The following is a 17358-nucleotide window of genomic DNA, read 5'->3' on the forward strand; positions in this document are numbered from 1 at the left end:
CAGGAGGTGAGACTGGTGGGAGGGTTTTTAGGCTGACCAGATTCTGCTGTTTCCTGGGAGTTTAACCCAAACCATTCCAATTTAGTCTTATTTTTAGAGAGAGACATAACTCTTGTGCCCTTAAAAAGACTTTCCATGTTTCCTTAGTCATGTCATTTCCTCTTTTTAAGTAGAGGATCATAAAACAAACTTTCCTTGGTGCACATAAGAGTGCTCCCAATCTGTAGGTTTCAGCTCTGATGCCAGCAGTTCTGTCAGAGACCAACAGGAGGGCCTTTTTAATTGAAATTAAAAACTGGACACAGACGCTGCCTCTTCTTCATTTCCTTTTCTGCAGGTGGAAGAAAGAATCTCAGAAACCAAACCCTACCGTTTATTCTCAGCTCTGCAACTTTTTCTATGACCTTCAGCAAATCTCCTTGTCATAGCTCCCAAAAAATAACTCGGAAACAAAACTGCACTTCCAGGTTGGCTTAGTAGTTAGGAACAATCACATAATTACTAAACTGAATGTGTCACCTTTCTTATATGCCATTTCTCCTGCTTTTAGGCTACTGCAAGTCATGTAGCCAAATAAATGTTATTTCAGCTCTACCCTGTATCTGTGTAAATAGGAGTTAATGTGTTGCTGCATCTCCTGGCTGACTTGTGACGTGGAGGTCTCCAGAGGGAGGATGAGGAGGAGAGGCTGCCGTGGAAAGTCCCTGGTTGTTGCTAGGCATCACTGCATTTTAGCTTCCCCGACTGGAAGTCTGCACTCAGGTTTGGCAAGGAAAGGGAAAACCAAGGAATGGAAAACCACACAAAGATGCTCAACTTACTTTTTGTAAAGCATGGCTTTACTGTGCTGGGTGCAGCGAGTGTGTGGCTGCAAGTGAGGTGGAAGCAATTTGATTAAATAGAATAACATTTGATAACTGGCCTTCTGTTTATTCATTTTTAGCTGCAGGATCATGTGGCTGGCTTGCTCGCTGTCTGCCCCCCCCCCCCCCGTTTTGTCTGCTATGATGTTCTTGGGATCTTGCAGTGAAGTTGGAAGAGTACAGCACAAATGGTCTTGCTCCACTTCCACTTTAAACGGAAGGAGGAAAATCCAGCAGTTCCAGAGACTTCCCTCTGAGGCTTATGCTCCAGTTTTACAGCCTGTGGATAAGGGGATGTCATGTCCCCATTTTACTTCTAAGCTCATCAAGAGGCACACCAAAGATCTCTATTAACTAACAAAAATTGTTATGTAGGGCATCGTGCTCTTGCTGCACGTTGTAGCAACAGTGCAAATAGTGGTAAGATCCTCATGTGGTTAAAACTCATCACAACAGCACTGCTAAAAGAGCACCTGATTTTTCTGCCAGAAATACAGGGTTTGGGATATAGCTGAGCACTTGAATTCCTCTTGGTAGAGTTGCTGTATTGACCATCCGTCCATCCATCCACCCATGGGCTAGTTCAAGCTTTTCAGACAGTCTTAATTGTTGCCTTGTAATTGCTGTCTCTGTTTTTCCTCCCTGTGCGTTTTAGTAGAAGGTCAGGATGAGTAAATTTAAGGTCTTGCTGCCTCAGCTAACTGATACATGGGAAATAATGTCTTTTGTTGCACTGTGATGGAGTCACTGGGGGATGGATCTGTGGATGCGACCTCATTAGGCACTGGACCCTTCTGGACTGCACTGGAAAGTGGTTTGCTTGCTCCCTGGCTGACAGGGTTGTGTTTAAAGATACTTTTCCCCTTTCAGCTGAGGATCCTGTGGTGCTACTGAGGCACTGTGGAGTTAGGTGTCACAGCCTTGCTCCATCCTTGAGGGTTCAGCCAAGTACCATTGCAAAGCTCATGTTACAGGAGCTTAGAGAACCTTGCTTAGAGAACTTTGAGAGTCTTGCCCAAAGTCATGCAGCTTGTAGTCAAATGGGATGCAGCAGGATATGTTCTGCTGCAACAGTGCTCTTCCCCTCAAGGATGGGCCTTGAAAACTGAGAATCAGGACTCTTTTACAACCTGATTCTTTGAAAACAAGCAGGAGCTAGGAAAATCTATTCTTTATTTCAAAAGCTGGTGGAGAAGCTTCTTCCTGATGCGCCTCCATCACCAAGCTTTTTGTCATAAAAATGTAGTTGAAGTATTTATGGGAAAAACTGTTCTCTTAAAGCCTTGTTTTTCCACTCTGAGTCACTTTTTGGAGGTTTTTTGAGGGGAAGGAATGATTTTATTCACTTGCCAACTTTCAAAGCACTGCCTCGGAACTGGGATAAAGCTGTAACTCACCTGTTTATTTCTGTAGTTACGCACAGTAATTGCTGGTTGAAGGATATCCTGTTTGCTAAGTTGTGCAGTTCATGTGTTATGGCAACTTTAATGGCCCTTGCAGTATATAGCAAGGGGATTTAGGTCTGTGGGCAGGTGCTTTTTACCTTGTTTTTTAATTCTAAATAAACATAATGAAAATAGCTATTAAATAATGAGAACATCCACATTTACATTAAATACACTATTCTTTTCTTCACGAAAGGAAGATAAATTCACCTGCATCAGGGCAAAGTCTAACTGCTAATGGACAGAAGAAACTTCCTTTTAGGCAGTTGTTCCATCTCTTTCTCCCTGGAATTTCTTGTATGTTCTTTCAGATCCCAGGGTGTCAGTCACTGCCAAGGGACTGTGCAGGGTGGGTGGGACAGTCTCAGGTCAGGCCACCTCTAGTAATTCTTAGCCTTTCATATCTCACCTACCCATCCATCCATCTTGTTTGCTAATTAAATGTTGATGAAAAGAGATTCCCTGCAACCTCCCTCTTTCTGTTCCCTCGTGCTACTGCTACTAATCCCTGGATTCTACTTCTCTTTCAGAAGATGCTGCTTAAGAAGAATTGTGGAGCGAAGACTAGAGTAATTAAAATTCGTGTAAGTTGCCCTTTTCTGGTCCAGTTCCTGCATCTTTCCACATGTATCTGAATGTGGTGATTCTTTGTGAACATCTATACCCAGAAGATTATTTGTGGAGGTTTCCTGTGGCTTGATCAGCTGCATAACAAAAGCTGCTACTTGTAATTTAGGTTAGGTGCTGATGAGGCTAATAATACACTGGCTTTTCTGTTTTGGAGGCTGTGGGCTCAAAGCTTTCTTGGAGTGAAACTACATTCCCTCCTGTGAGCTCATACAGCTATGCATATCTGTCCTGTAGGGTGTCATTTGGATCCTTCTTGGCTGAGGGAAGTGCTAATCTGAGGTAACAAGTGGTGGTTGGTAGAGGTGAGAGGTACTGAGTAGGCAGCTGCAGAAAATGGACTATACCTGCAGAACTGCATGGCATGTGAGACTGAATGATGGCAGACAAGAAGGCTAGATTGCTTGGGTGGCTTTGTAGCTGGGCTGACACTGCAGTGTCTGAGCATCTCCCATGCTTGAGCACACACATGCCTGGCAGGGCTAGGTCTGCCCAACTCTCCTGCTTGTAATTTATGCTGCCTGCACCTCTGAGTCTGTCTCTAGCACCCTATACCCTGACTTTTCATCCAGCCTGTCTCTTCCATGGGTACCTTGGCGTTCTTTTGGTCAGTACTGGATAGTGTTGTGGGAGATGTGTCTGTGACCTTGCACGCTGCAGCCAAAACAAGTGCCTTAGTCCACTGAGCCCCATCTGATGCTCCCCATGTTTGTGATACACAGGCAAAACCAGGTCAGGATGAAGAAAACAGACAGCCTTTGTGATAAAGCTGCTGCTTTCATTGCAGCAATTATAGTCTTGCAGGAGGGATGAATGACAGACCAGGATCCTTCAGGGTTTATAGCTTGTCCAGCAGGAAAAGGGACTGATGCCTTTGTGCACCCAGAAGTGCTTCTGTTTATGGGCATGCTTTTGAGTGCCCCTATGGTGAATTTGGTATTTGAGAGGAGGAGGAGCAGGTTGGCCTGGCTAGAACCTTGTGCAGAGCTGGACAGTGTTTCTCCAACTCCCTTACATGCCTTCTGCTAGGGCGCTTCAGTCCTGTCTTTCAGCATCCCCACAATGACCTGATACTTCTGATTGCACAATTAATCCTGATCTATTATCATCTCTTGTGCTCCTGCTTGGATTGTTTTAACTAGAGCTGTCTCCTCCTGTGCCCTGTGAGCTCTCCCATGCTGTGCCTGTCCTTCAGACCTACTGACAGTCTAATCCTGCTGCAGTGTTTTAGTGCGGCTTGATTATCACCTTCCTTTATGCCTGTCCATGTGCTTCTACTATTTTTCCTGGGTGTCCCTGGACCTGTAGCTATTTCCAGTGCTGCTTGATGTCAGTCCCTCAGTCCCTGGGGTTCCAGTGATGCCTCAGTGGCGCGGTTTCCTCTGACACCTTGAGTTCATTATTGCAACTACTCTTGTGTCCCTGGAGAATCTGAGAGGCAGAATTACCCCTTTGCTCCCTGCTGAGCCCATGTCAGCTCACACTAAAATAAACAGCAGAAACTGAGAGCACACCATTCTGACAGATGGCACAGAATCCATGCTTCTCTGGCCAGCCCTGCCAAGCTGTGGCAGCGCATCTCTATACCTGAGGTGCTCATGTGGTTTCCATGACAATAGCATATGATACTTCACTGTCTCTTGTTGGTCTGTCACAGTGGCAGAGTCATTAGGTAAAGGAGACCATTTTTGCTTCCATTTTTCAAGTGATTGCAAGTGCCCACTTTAGTATATCTAGCTTAGGAGGCAGCAGGTCCCTGGCAGAATACCTTGCTGAGGTGCCTCAGCTCTGGAAGCAGCTGAGAGAGGTCAGTACCTCTGAAGGATGGTGCTATGCTCTTGTCCTATGAAGGGAAATCTCAGTCCAGCCACTAAGGCATGATTGTTTTCTCCCTGTAGTTCTGCTGCCGGATAGAGTGAAGGAGAAAGGATTATGCTTATTGCCTCCTTTGTGAGGATGACAATGGCAGTGACCTGCTAGTAACATCAGTGAAGCATTTTTGTCCAGTCTTTGCTGAGGACAGTGTTTCACACGGTAGTGAGGTGGGGTTTTGCTTCTCCACGTGCTGTTTTAACACTAAAGTGTCACCTTATCACTGTTCCCTTCAGCTTCCCCAAGGGGCAGCTCAGGTGGTGTCAGGCTGCAACCTTTCTACTCATTCAGCAGTTCTTAAGAGGGATGATAGGACAGTGATGTGACAAGCCTAAGAACTTGAACAGATTAAGGCAGAGAGATTAATAAACTTCCCAAACGTCCAGCAGTGCAGTTGTGTTGAAATGTGTTTGGGAACAGCAGCTGTGCAAGGGGAGGGCCTATAGTGAAGGGAAAATAATGCTCAAAAAATCTTGCTTCTGTTTCCCCCCAGTAAAGGGTAATGGAACAGGAGAATCAGCCCCTCGGGCAGAGATCAGTTAGAGGTGACAGTGTGTGTATGAAGTATGGATCTGTACATAGTATATATGTGTAGCATAGCACATGTCACTGCAAGGGGAGCGGTTGGCATGAGCCTCCATGGGTGCTGCACAGTGAGGTGGGCAATGCGTGTGTGCAGACCTGCTCAGCTGGTGTAATGTGTGTAACTGAAAGCAAGGCTGTAGGTGTGGATGAGGGGTACAGCATGCGTGTGGGTATTTGAGCATCCAGAGCATGTTTGCATGGTTCAGCTGGGGGTTGCATGGAGACACTCCCTTTGCACTGGAAGGATGTGCTCGTGCTCACAGGTAACTGCCTCTGCCCTGGACCAGGCTTGGTCAGCTGTAGCCAGCTCTGGATGCAGAGACCCATCTTCCAAAGTCTTTCTGTAATACCACAAGTTTTCAGTTCTCCAAGCCCTTTTACAAGACACTCATCTAGTCCTATTCTTGTTCTTCCTTCACAAATTCCTACCTGCAATCTCTGAATGGGCTTATCTCAGCAGCAGGTGGGTGGAAGACCCAACTGGCAAGCCCCTGGGTATCTCAAGAGCTCTTGTTGGAGCAGGCAGAGAGGGAGTAAGGATTTCAAGGCCAATCTGATAACCTGGCCGATCAGAGAGATGTTTTCTGCTATGTAAAAACAAAATAGGAATTTTAAATCAGAATATAAACCTCTTGTGCTCTTGCCTTGATCTTATCAATGTTGAGAATGCCTTCTGCTTGGCCAGAGGCCAGATCCCTGGAAGGACTTCCCTCTCTTGTATCTCTTGCATCTGCATCCTATAAAAGGCCACTGCAGAAACATGCTAGGTTTTCTTCTCCTAAAATAAGGGACCTTTTCATGTTGGAGCTGAGCAGGAGATACCTTCTTGGCAGACACCTGAGCCATTCACAAATGTAAGGCAGGCTAGGTGACAGAGTAGTGCTGGTGAAACCTCTCGTTCTGGCCACGCAAGATGAGGTAAAGGTTTCTAAAAAGTCAGAAGACCTTGTGTACATACACACACATATGTTGCTCCTTCCATCACAGGCTCCCAGTGCGCTTTGCAAGCACTGCTAAATATAGCATCCCAGAGGCAGAGTTAAACTGAGAAACCAGCACTTGCCCAAAGAGAGACAGTGTGAGGAGACCTGAAGTCTGGACTTTGATCTTCAAACCACATACCTTGAGCTGTGTCTTTATTCGTACCCTATCATGCAATACAAATGGCTCTGACATCTCAGGCAGCAGAGATCCCAAACTGCAGCTAGCTAACAGTTTGTCAAACTGTCCTGGTTGTCCTTAGTGTGCCTAAACCTGAACCTGCCCTTTAGAAGCAATGAGAGAGACTCATCTCCCTCGCTGGTAGCATCCTTGGGTTACTTGCTGTGCAGAGGCTGCTCATTGAGGTTTTAACATTCCAGTTCCCCGTGTGGGCTCCTGTCTCCTGTGGATAGGCACATGTGTGCTGAGCAAAATCGAGAAGGTCCTCTGCTAAGTGAGAGTATGAATATCCATTAGCTTATTGAGGGAACCAGTTCCCCCCATGCTCCCAACCCAGCCCCTGAGCTGTCTGCTCCTGCTGAGGGTCTCTGTGCAGTGATAGCTGGCCCTGGAGAACCTCAGCCCTTAGTGTGAATAATTCCTGACAAAAGACTTTGTCCAGAGTTTCCTCTGGATTCAGTGTAGCCAAGGTGGGAATGCCTCTGTTAAAAACAATCCCAAGCATCTGGCTCTAGATGTTCTTCTACTTAGCATTGCTTTCATTAGGTTTCATGGCAAAGGCTAGCTAGCCTTCAGCCTGTCCATAGCAGCCAGAAGAGGGACTGTCATGTCTCTTTTCCTGCTTCCTTAAAGGATTTTTAGTGCTGCCTGCTTTTCATAAGTCCTGCTATGTGTGCCCTTGCACCCATTATATCATGTAAGTGCTTGCCGAAGGGATGTTGTGGAATCACCAAGAGCTGCATAATCCAGACATCATTATGAAAGTAGAGAGTGGCTGGTGAGTCAGGAGGCTGACATCCCTCCTATTCCTATTCGCAGCGCTGTCCTTGCTTTGTGGTCAGATGTGGCTTACGGGTCTGGTTTAAGAAGGGGGGTGTGGAAAAGGGGTAGAAAGGAGTTTAGGGCAGAGGTGCAGCCCTGGGTGGTGGCTGTGGCTGGCGGCACCATGGTGCAAGGGACTGGGGGACAGATTTGGTCACACCTGGGTGGTAGAGCAGAGGGAGAAGGGTAGGGGATGGCGGAGGGTCACGGTGGCTCTGCCACTGTTCTCCAGCAGAGCTTCGAGTCCAAGATGGCACATCAGGCATGTCTTTTGCCACCGCATCCAGTCCCACTGCAGTTGCTCCCCGCTCCCCTTTGTTTGTGGGAACCTGGCACCCATTCCCTCTCCCAGTCCCCAGAGCTGTAATCCTCTTTCCCCACACACCTCTCCCATAATACACCTACTTCCCGCACTTGGGGGCGGTTTGTCCAGAGGCAAGCGAGCTGTGTCAGCATGTGTTTGCAGCCTGCTCATGCCAGGGTAATTAATACTCGCTTTGCAGTTTTAATCTGCGTTCCCTTTAAGTTGCAAGCCACGTGCTGCTCTGTGCCAGCCTGCCTGGCCAGAGGCAGGCAGGTTGTCCTGGCCTCATCCAAACTGGAAGCTGCACGTGCACAAGTACGCACCACGCGCCTGCTGTGTCAGAAGCATGGTAGCTGGGGCTCCTGGCCTGAAGGGAGGAGGGCTGCGAGGGCAGTTGGCTCTGATCTCTCTGCAGGGACAATGTTCCTGCCACACAGGGAGGGAAGGGGAAGGTGGGGAAGGAGGAGAGGAAAAGGTGGTGTCACTTAGGTACAGACTTTAGACTTAGGGTCAGATTGTGCCTTGTGTGTGTCTTGTGGGTGCTTGGAGCTCCTCTCATGCCCGCTCGTCATCCCACTCAGGCACACACAGACCTTGTGGTGCGTGCAGGAGCTGCTGCAGGTGTGTTTAGGGAAGCACAGGCCGCTGTATCAGACAGAGAGAAAGTGGGGACAAGACACAGCTCATGAGTAGGGGCATGTGGGTACATTCACTTGTTCGTAAGAGATTTGTGTGGCCTTCGGAGCATGACCTTCACTGGGACCGGACCGTGGAGCAGTGAGTTCCTCAGGTTGGCCAGGGACCACTGACAGCCTGCCCCTCTGAATGACCCATCTGTCCCTTTTCAGCATGCAGCCTCCTTCCTTCAGGTTGTCAGGCTGGCAAATCAAAGCCTGCAAACAGCTTTCTCAAAGACACATCTCAAAGATGTGCGAGAGAGGAGAAGAAAGGCTTAGCTCACTGGTGCCAGCAGGGACCCGTAGCTGAAACTGGCTTATTTCTGCTTTTGGGCAAGTGACCAGCAAGCATCTGCTAGGTCCTTTGAAGCACCTTCCAAAGAAGTTTGGTGGTGTCTGTCTGGTTGCACCTCTCTTAGGTGTGGTAGTAGCCATCTGACAACTCTGCACACAGATGTGCAGATGTTTGATAGATTCTCAAGGGGTTTCCTTCTCTTCAGAGAAGAACAGTGATGTGTTTGTAAACTGCTGGACTGCTCTCTGCAGCGTGGTTGCACAGAAGGAAGTTGGTATTGGGCAGCCGTACGCTGGTGGAGGAAGACAGCCCTTTCAGCCTTGTAGGGAAGGGCAATGGAGAACCCAGGGAAACAAAGCTCACTGCAGAGTTTTGTTTTCCTTGTCAGAACAGTGTTTGGAGTTGACCCTTTCTTTTCTTGGAAGAGAAGGGAGGATAGTCTTGGAATGAAGTTCGGTTATGCTATATCTTTTAGTTGAAGTTAAACTGTATATGAACCTGGATGTGGAGGAGACTTCCAGGAGGAAAGGGGCTTGCCTTTGAAAAGCTACTCTTTTTGCTGCTCCAGGTCTGTGACTGGAATAAATTGTCAGAGGCCCTCCAGGAGTTAAGGAAGCAGCAGTTAAATGTGAATTGCTGCTCCACTGGAGGAGCTGGTCCTGCTTGTCAGCCACTATTTCTTGAAAACTGCCTGAAGCAAGACTGTAATTGAAAGGAAATCGCCTCTCATGGAAGGTCCCCACACCTAGATGGTAATTAGTTCATCCTGGCTGCCTGACTGTGGTGTATGTCACGGTTTAACCCCAGCTGGCAACTAGGCACCACACAGCCAGTGGGATCAGGAGGGTAAAAGCGAGAGAACTTGTGCATTGAGATGAAGACAGTTTAATAAGTAAAGCAAAAGCCACGCACAGAAGCAAAGCAAAACAAGGAGCTCATTCACCACTTCCCATCAGCAGGCAGATGTTCAGCCATCTCCTGGAGAGCAGGACTTAATCACACCTAGCAGTTACTCGGGAAGACAAACACCATCGCTCCAAACGTCCCCCTAGTTCATATGCTGAGCAGATATCATATGGTGTGGAATATCCCTTGGGGCAGTTGGGGCAGTTGTCCCAGCTGTGTCCCCTCCCAATTCCTTGTGCCACTCCAGCTTTCACACCGGCAGGGCATGAGAAGATCTAAGTCCTCGATTTGATATAAACACTACTGGGCAACAACTAAAAATCAGTGCGTTATCACCCTTACTCTCATACTCATACTAAATCCAAAACACAGCACTGTACCAGCTACTAGAAAGAACATTTCTCTATCCCAGCTGAAAGCAGGATAGGAGAAACTGAGGAAGTGGCTTGGTCAGGGCCATGTTTGGAATATAGCTAGGAGCAAGTATGAAGGTCCCCTTCCCTTGCTCACAGCTGATGGTTTCACCCATCAAGGTTGAAGTGTCATCAGTTTCTTTACTAACCACCTGGCAGGGGTGAGTGGAAGGAGAATGAAGAGTGGAATCAAAAGCAGTGTAACTATAAATGCTCCAGTATGGAGTCTGACAGCCTTTACTCTCTCTGTGCCTTGCCTGAGTTGAGTATCAGTACTACCTCTGGCTCTGTCTACTCCTGGGCAAGGCAGCTGTCTCAAGCACGCAGACATCTGTCTTTGCCAAGGCTCTTTTGGGAATTTATTCCTTTCCACATAGGGCAGTGGTGGGAATTGGATGCGCCTTTACAACTTGCAATTACATGGTGCCTTTCATCCCAAAGGACTTTTAACAAGTGAGTCTGCAGACTGCAAAGGGATCATTCGCCCACCACTGAGAGGCATCCACCACTGGAAGGCAGTATCCTTTAAACAGAGCTCGACAGCATTTCCCAATCAGCAGGGCCCAAGGGTAGGAAAAAGAAGGGACTCCTGTGCTGCGTTGGCCCTGAGTAAGGGATGGGTTGGCAGAGTGCACAAGCTGATCTGATTTTGAATCCCACCAGGATACTAGAGCACTTATGAAAGAGGACCAAAGAGTATTAAGCAGGGCTTAGTTTTGTATCACCCCTGGCACACCACTCCCTTCTAAGACACTGTTGTGTTAGGTAACTTCTTTTACCCCTCCTGTGGGGATTGTCATTCCCACAGCTGAAAGCATGCTTGGAGCTGTGCTTGCTTCTGCTTTGTCCAGAGAACCTCACTTCTGTGGGATCATGAGTCCAAAATAAAGTTGTTTCACAATCTGCATTTGGGATATTTTCCCAGACTTCACAGGGGTAAGGGATGGGTTTCTAGAAGGAATGTGTGTTTGTTTCAGTAGGCTTATGCTTTACCTGTTTTATCTGATTCCTATGCACTTCTTCCTTGCTGGTATGTACAATCATGTTACAGATGGATTTATGAAGCAGTTCCCATTTCTCTGCTTTCTGAGGGCTGCTAATATGATTGAAATCCTGCATTTCTTCTGTGGTGTTTAATCTTGCTGGTCTTCTTTGAGGCACCTGCATCCGGTCGCTATCTGTACCATCGTCTGTTGTGCTGCTTTGTTAATGTGCTTTAGATACGCTTCAAGCCTGGCTGCCTATTTACCACCTGTATTCAGTGGTGGTAATGCAGTTGGTGACAGGTTTGCAAGAGTGTGCGTGTAGGTGGGTGTATGTGGAGGAAGAAGCGTGTGCCTGTGTGCATGCTGACAAGTGTACGCGACCAAGGCGGTCTGCACATAGTTTAACCCAAGCTAGGTCCCTTAGGAGCTCCTCTAACTCAAATGAGGCGTGCAATGAGGCAGCACAGGTGTCTGCAGGTACTGAAACAACCTCCTGCTCGGGGCAGTTTTATAAGCAAGTGATGAGCTGTGCTGCCTTGGACTGTCCCCTGATGCCCGTGGAGTTCAAGCCCTGCTTGCCTTGAGTTACGATGTGAGCAGAGAAGAATTGTATGAGCAGGGACAGCTCTCCTTTCGGTTTCCAAGTCACGAGAAGGTCTGTGTGTGCACAGAGGGATGTGGACAAGTGCCTGTGTCCTGGGGAGAACCCGAGGCGTGTGAGAGCAGGTGAGCGTGTGCAAGTGAGCACGGGCACGTGTGATGGAGCGTGTGCCCCATCCTGCCTGCAGCTGAGTGCTCGTGTCTCAGGCCGTTCTCCAGCTGTGTAAATACATTGCCTAACAAATTGAGGGCCCTGGTTAATGATTGCCATTAGCACAGGGCCCATATTAGGCTCCATTTTGTGCGAGTTACCCAGCTGTCTGAATGCCATTAGAGTGAACGCACCGGCCTTTAATGTCGAGCGCGGACTGTTTGCGCTCTAAGGAGCCTCTGCAGGAGCTGGTCTGGGGTTGCTCAGCAGGGGCTGTCAGGCAGGTTTATAGCAAGCTCCCTGGAGCTGCTGCAGGGGCAGCAACCACTCTAACAGCCTTCTGTAGTCAGAGCGATATCCTAGGCATCCCAGGCTGGCACTGGGCACCCGAGGGGAAGAGCAGGCTAGCTAGGATGTGTGCCCACATTACAGAGAGGCAGCTGGCCCAAGTGATAGGGTGGGAGGAACATGTTTCCCTCTCTGGCAGCCAGCCCTATCCATCTTCTTTCTGGGAATACATCTACAGAGCTTTGCCTTGTGCTACTCATCAGAGCCAGACCACCACATGCTGTGATCCCAAATGGTGTAGTGGACTAAGCCAGATCAGGTCTGGTCATCCCCAGGGCAGGATAAGGCTCCAAAGAAAACATGCTCTTCTGCAAGAAGAGTGTGGAGTGATTTGGTGCCGGTGCTTGCTCTTCCTAGCGGAGTTGCTGCTCTATCAGTCACGGAATAGGTGCAAGACAGACCCATACTGCTCAGGGTTATAAATCACTGCAGATTGGTCCCAGGGTTGCCATGAATTAAGGTGGTTGCATTACAGCATCCTCCTGTTACTGCCTGCAGGGCTCTTCCCACCCTGCCTTTGCCTGCCATTGTGGTAGCTGTGCTGTTGAAAGCCAGACATCATCTTGTGGCTGCTTGAGAGGTTCCGTGATGAAGAGGCAGGATTGGTGCAGTTTGCGCCTTACTTGCAGCTCCCTGACCAACTGTGAATCTCTGCATCCTCCTGTCTTTTCACATCCCTGTCCTTCTCCTCAGCCTTTGTTATGTGCTGTGTTCCTTGCAGTACCTGGGAAAGCTCTTTGCCCCATACATTGACCCAGAAAAAGGTCCAGAGAGAAACCCCAGGGCACCTTCCCATCCAAAGCTTGATGGCTGTTGTGGATGACTTTTGCTTGTCCTCTGGATCCGTCTTTCCCCAGCCTCTTCTTCATCTGCTGTGTGCCAGAAATGAGCCGATTCAGCTGCCTTCCCTAATCCTGTCTGGCATTTCAAAATGGAGGGGACTGCCAGGTTCTTTGTTTGCATTCCCTTTTGGCACTGGCAGGGGACGTTCTCTGCTCTGGAGAAGGACAAATGTGCTGATTTATTCTGCCCCTTAGCTTTGAATAGGGGTTGCTATGTTACTCTCCAGCTCTGAGGCTTGCCAGAGCACACACCATATATAACCCCACAGCAGGTGGCTATTGAGTGAGGGCCCTTAAATCTGCCTCTCTTGTTTCTTATGCTGCTGGCCAAGGTGTCAGGGGGATGAAGCAGGGCATGATTTGCTGGCTGAAAATCCAGGCACAGATGAGGCCAAGCACCATGTTGGCATTTTCCATTCTCAAGTGCCCATCTTAATTGGCAGAGGAGGTACCAACTAGGCAGGAACATGCTGCCCATACTGGCTTTTAAAGAGGCCCTTTCTGACATGAAGGGCTTATGGGGCCCAGCTATGACCAAGATCCTAGAGGCAGAGGCTCCCAGATCTTTCAGCACCCAGGGCCTGGCTTGGACACTGCCACAGCTCCCTCTAATTTGAGGTGACTGTGTGAGCCCCACCGTTTGATAGCTGTCTGGGAAAAGCTGTGTGTGTCTGTGCTGTGATGACAAGTGACAACCCAGCCAGGACAGAAGCAGGTGGCATCAAAACATCACCTTGCCGTGCCATTTTGTGGTTGCAGCTGTCTGATAGACCTGACTTTGAAGAGCCAAAATGAACCTCTGTCTTAGAGGAGACAGCAGAGGTGGTAATTGTTCCTAAAAAGCCCTGTTATTTGAAGAGCAGTCCCCAAGTGCAGGCTGAGCAATGGAAACCATGGGGTTTGCTAGGAAAAGTCTGGAAGAGGGAGCAGGGGGGCACAGAACACCAGAGCCCAGGTCAGATCTCTTATGTAGCCTCCATGAAAGCAATAGTAAAGTCCTTCCCAGCAGTGATGGAAGTGAGATGAGGGTGCGGGACGTCTGCATGAGTTTCTAAGCTTCTGAACTTCCCAGTGTGTGGCACTCACAGTAGCTCATCCCTATCCCTGGGGAAAGAACTCTATGGGATTATGATTAAATACTCTGCTGGCCCATGAAGTGGTGAGACCTCATCTCCTGGCTAAAGAGTGCCTGTGAAGCAGCTGCCACACTGGTGCTTGTGCTTGCGGAAGAGAAGAAACAAAACGGTTCCCAAGAAGTAGAAGGAAAACACTTCTATTTAACAGAGCAGAATCACTTCTTTGGTGCTATAATTCCTCTGGGATCCACAGGTCCTGGCAGAGCCTGGGGAAGAACAGCATTTCCCTCCTGTCATGCACTCTGGGTCTGCTCTGAGCACTGGGAGCAAAAGAGAGAATGGTCTTTGGTGGCTGGTACGGTGGTACAAACCAGGCTGTAAGGCCTTCAAGTGGGATCTTTTCCTCTGAGAATCTCTCAGCCATTCCTCATTGAACCCTGCAGTCTGGAGCCATGCATCATGGATATCCTATTTCACTTACTGGCTGCAGGTGCAATGAAATGAGTCCTAGGCATGTGGATCCCAGGGATCTCAGTCCTGGAGGAGGTTGGGATATGCATGCTTTTTTCTCAGTGGGTAGGAGTAAGGACACAAGCAAAGAGCTTCACTGCTTATGTTGCACTTGCTGCAAGTACAAGCATGACCTCATTCAAGGAGGTGCAATTGTGCTGGAGAGGGATGTGACCAGCACTCAAGGCAGGACCTTTACCATTTGCAGCTTGTATGAGCACTGACTTAATCCCTCTTTTTATTCCCCGGCAGAGCATCAATGGAGGCTGCCCGCCACCCCACTTTGTGTATGATCCATCCACCTTTGCCTTCCGTTCCCTCAGCACCTTGAAGCCGCTGAGCCCGATAGCTCCAGTGGAAGAACCGTCATGTGCCTACTGAAGGAGTTTCTCCAAAAACCTCAGGAACTGTAATCCAGCCACCTGCCTGGCAGGGAGAAGGGGAGGTGGTGATACCCAAGGGGATGGGTGGGAGAAGAAGAGGACATTGACACTTCTTTGCAGTACAGCTTTTCTGGCAGCAGGAAGCGTATGGCTTTGCAGCAGTGCCTGTTTTCATACCAATGCCATATCTGAATAGTGGCAAAGGGAGAGATTTTGTCTTTCAGGGCAAAACAAACCAGTCAGGTCCACAAACTGGCAAGGGCAGCCACCAAGGCAGTGTCAAACCTGGGGATGGTGGTGGTTGATCTCTGGGAGGGGTTCAGGGGCTAGTATGGCCTATATGGGAGCAGGGACAAGTGGTCCACGGGTGTGAAACCAAGTCCAGTCAGTTTCCCAAGAGTGCCTGTGTCTGCAGTGCTTTGCTATAGATCTAATCCTTCTCTCGCTCAGAAGTGAGCTCAGGATTGGAGGCAGAGGCTATACAGGACTGCCTGCAAAGCAGGAAGATCCCTCTCTGATATTGCTATAATTGCATTCACTTCAAGCTCTTGTGAATGGAAGACCCTTGGAGGAGGGGTGCAGAGAGGTAGTAGGCACATCTAGCTGTGAGTTCCAGCTGGTCTGCTGGCAACTCAGTGATATCATCTAAAAGGGGATTGAAATGAGAGAGGCATGAGCCTCCCATGTGTAGAGTAAAACTCTAGAATGGCAGGTCTGTGTTCAGCCGTCTGAGAAAACAGCACCCACCCTCAGTCCTCAGCATTATCAGAGAGAATAGCTTGAGGGTGACTGTGTGCTATTGGGTTCCTCTCTGCTGAGGCTGTGTTCTGGAGTATGCAGCATTTCTTCACAGCATTGCCCTGCTGCCCTAGCATGATGCTAAAAGTAACGGCTATCACCAAACTCAACCAAATCTAATGCCTCCAGCAAGCTTTCCACTCCCCTGTTATGCTGGCTAGTAAATTCAGGTACACTTATACCAGTGGAACAAGTATTCCTAGATATAGCATAGAGTGGAAGAAAGAGTCTCCGTTTTGTGGCCACTTATTGGTAGAAGAAGTAGGAGGGGAGTTCCAGTGAAGCTATGGGACATTTCTCCATACAGTCCTAAGGCAGTTGGGACCATGCTGGCCTTACTGCCACTGGAATTTGACTGGGATCTGTCCTTGAGGCGTGCATGTGCCACAAGGCAACAGCTAATAGAACAAGGTTTTACCTCTTTTGGTGAGGCAGAGGAACAAGGCATTTCCCCTTGCTGCACTTGGCAGAGAGAGTAACCTCTTTGTCTAGGTGCTCCCCACCTTGAGCCTCTATCTTGCTGAGTGCAAGGGGGAGTGAGCAGTTTACTTCTTGCCTGGGTCAAGAGGAGCAACTGTGAGTAAAATATTTGGGTTTAACTCTGCTGCAGTGGGGAGGTCTTTGATGCCACTCTGTGGATGAGACCAGCGGTCAGTCCAGCTGCCGCTAAGAGGCTACACAGTGAACCAGCATTCACTGGTGCTTTCTGGGCCCTTCACTGGGACCCTTGGGGAAAGCCCAAAGGCCGTGGAGCCCTGGGGACCCAAATCCCCATCTCTATCCTCCTCCCTCCCCAGCCGCCTCTCACGCAGACAGGCAGAGCAGTTGGGCAAGGCGGTGAGGGAACATCTGTCCAGATGCTGACCCAGCTCTGCCTGCTCTTTGGCTCCAGGCCACCACAGCTGGGCCACCCCCCGCACCAGCATCACCTCCAAGGGTGTGCTTGCTTTTGTTGGTGAGGTACCTCTGGCAGAGCATCGTGGCTCCCTGCAGTAAGTCCCTTTTTCCAAGAAAGACCAATTTCTCTGCTGAATCCTCCTGCCCCTATAGAGACTCTGCTTGTCTTGTTCTGATGGCACACCTCTGCTTTTTAACTGCTGCCCATCAACCTGACCAGTGCAGGACAGGAAGCATTGGCCCTTCAGACCAAATCCCTGTGCTCGGGACGTGTGGTCCTTGTCTGAAGAGCCACGTTCCCCATGCAGATGGCTGGGACAGCAGCCCCTTTGTGGCCCCAGGCTTTGCTCAGCAAGAGCTGCTGAGGTGCTTGGCCCCAGAGCTGTGTTTCTGCCAACCCATGGGTGCTGCCAGCTGCCTTCCCCAGGTGGGAGCACAGGGATGTCCTGCCAATATCGATGCCTTTTAGTACTTTTGTAACTTTTCTTGTGTTTTTGAATTGGAAAAATAATTAAAAAAGCAATGAAATAAAGTGTAACGGCTGCTATATTAACACCTCTGGTGGGTCTCTTGTTTGCTACCATCTAGGTGTTTGTGGGCCAGGGGGCACAGGAGAGGATGGAGAAGAGTGAGCTATGACAGCACTGACAGCCCCAAGCACTTCCAAATCCCAGACCTGCAAGAGCATGGAAACAATCAGCTAGCAAGAGCTTTGAAAACATGAATACCCAATTCTTTGCATGTAAGAGATGCTCCCTGTGCAGCTGCTTCCTTTGAGGCTAGCCCTGATAGGATGG

General features: G+C 49.0%; 1 protein-coding gene across 3 annotated transcripts in view; it reads left to right on the top strand.

The window, feature by feature from the left end:
* The window catches only part of LOC130592598 (uncharacterized), a 54254-nt gene extending 37142 nt beyond the window's left edge, over positions 1-17112 (top strand). The window contains exons 4-5 of one of the 3 annotated variants that reach the window (XM_057397029.1): positions 2839-2892; positions 14736-17112. In XM_057397029.1, the coding sequence (XP_057253012.1) occupies positions 2839-2892; positions 14736-14864 (183 nt within the window). In that variant the 3' untranslated portion in view covers positions 14865-17112. The remainder of the gene's footprint in view (positions 1-2838; positions 2893-14735) is intronic. The other 2 variants (XM_057397030.1, XM_057397031.1) reach the window with 2 other exon arrangements.
* The last annotated feature ends 246 nt before the right edge of the window (positions 17113-17358 follow it).

This window comes from Pezoporus wallicus, unplaced genomic scaffold (assembly GCF_028554395.1).
Source record: "Pezoporus wallicus isolate ANWC-B61680 ecotype Strahan unplaced genomic scaffold, APGP_CSIRO_Pwel_v1 contig_14703, whole genome shotgun sequence".
Classification (NCBI taxonomy): Eukaryota; Metazoa; Chordata; class Aves; order Psittaciformes; family Psittacidae; genus Pezoporus; species Pezoporus wallicus.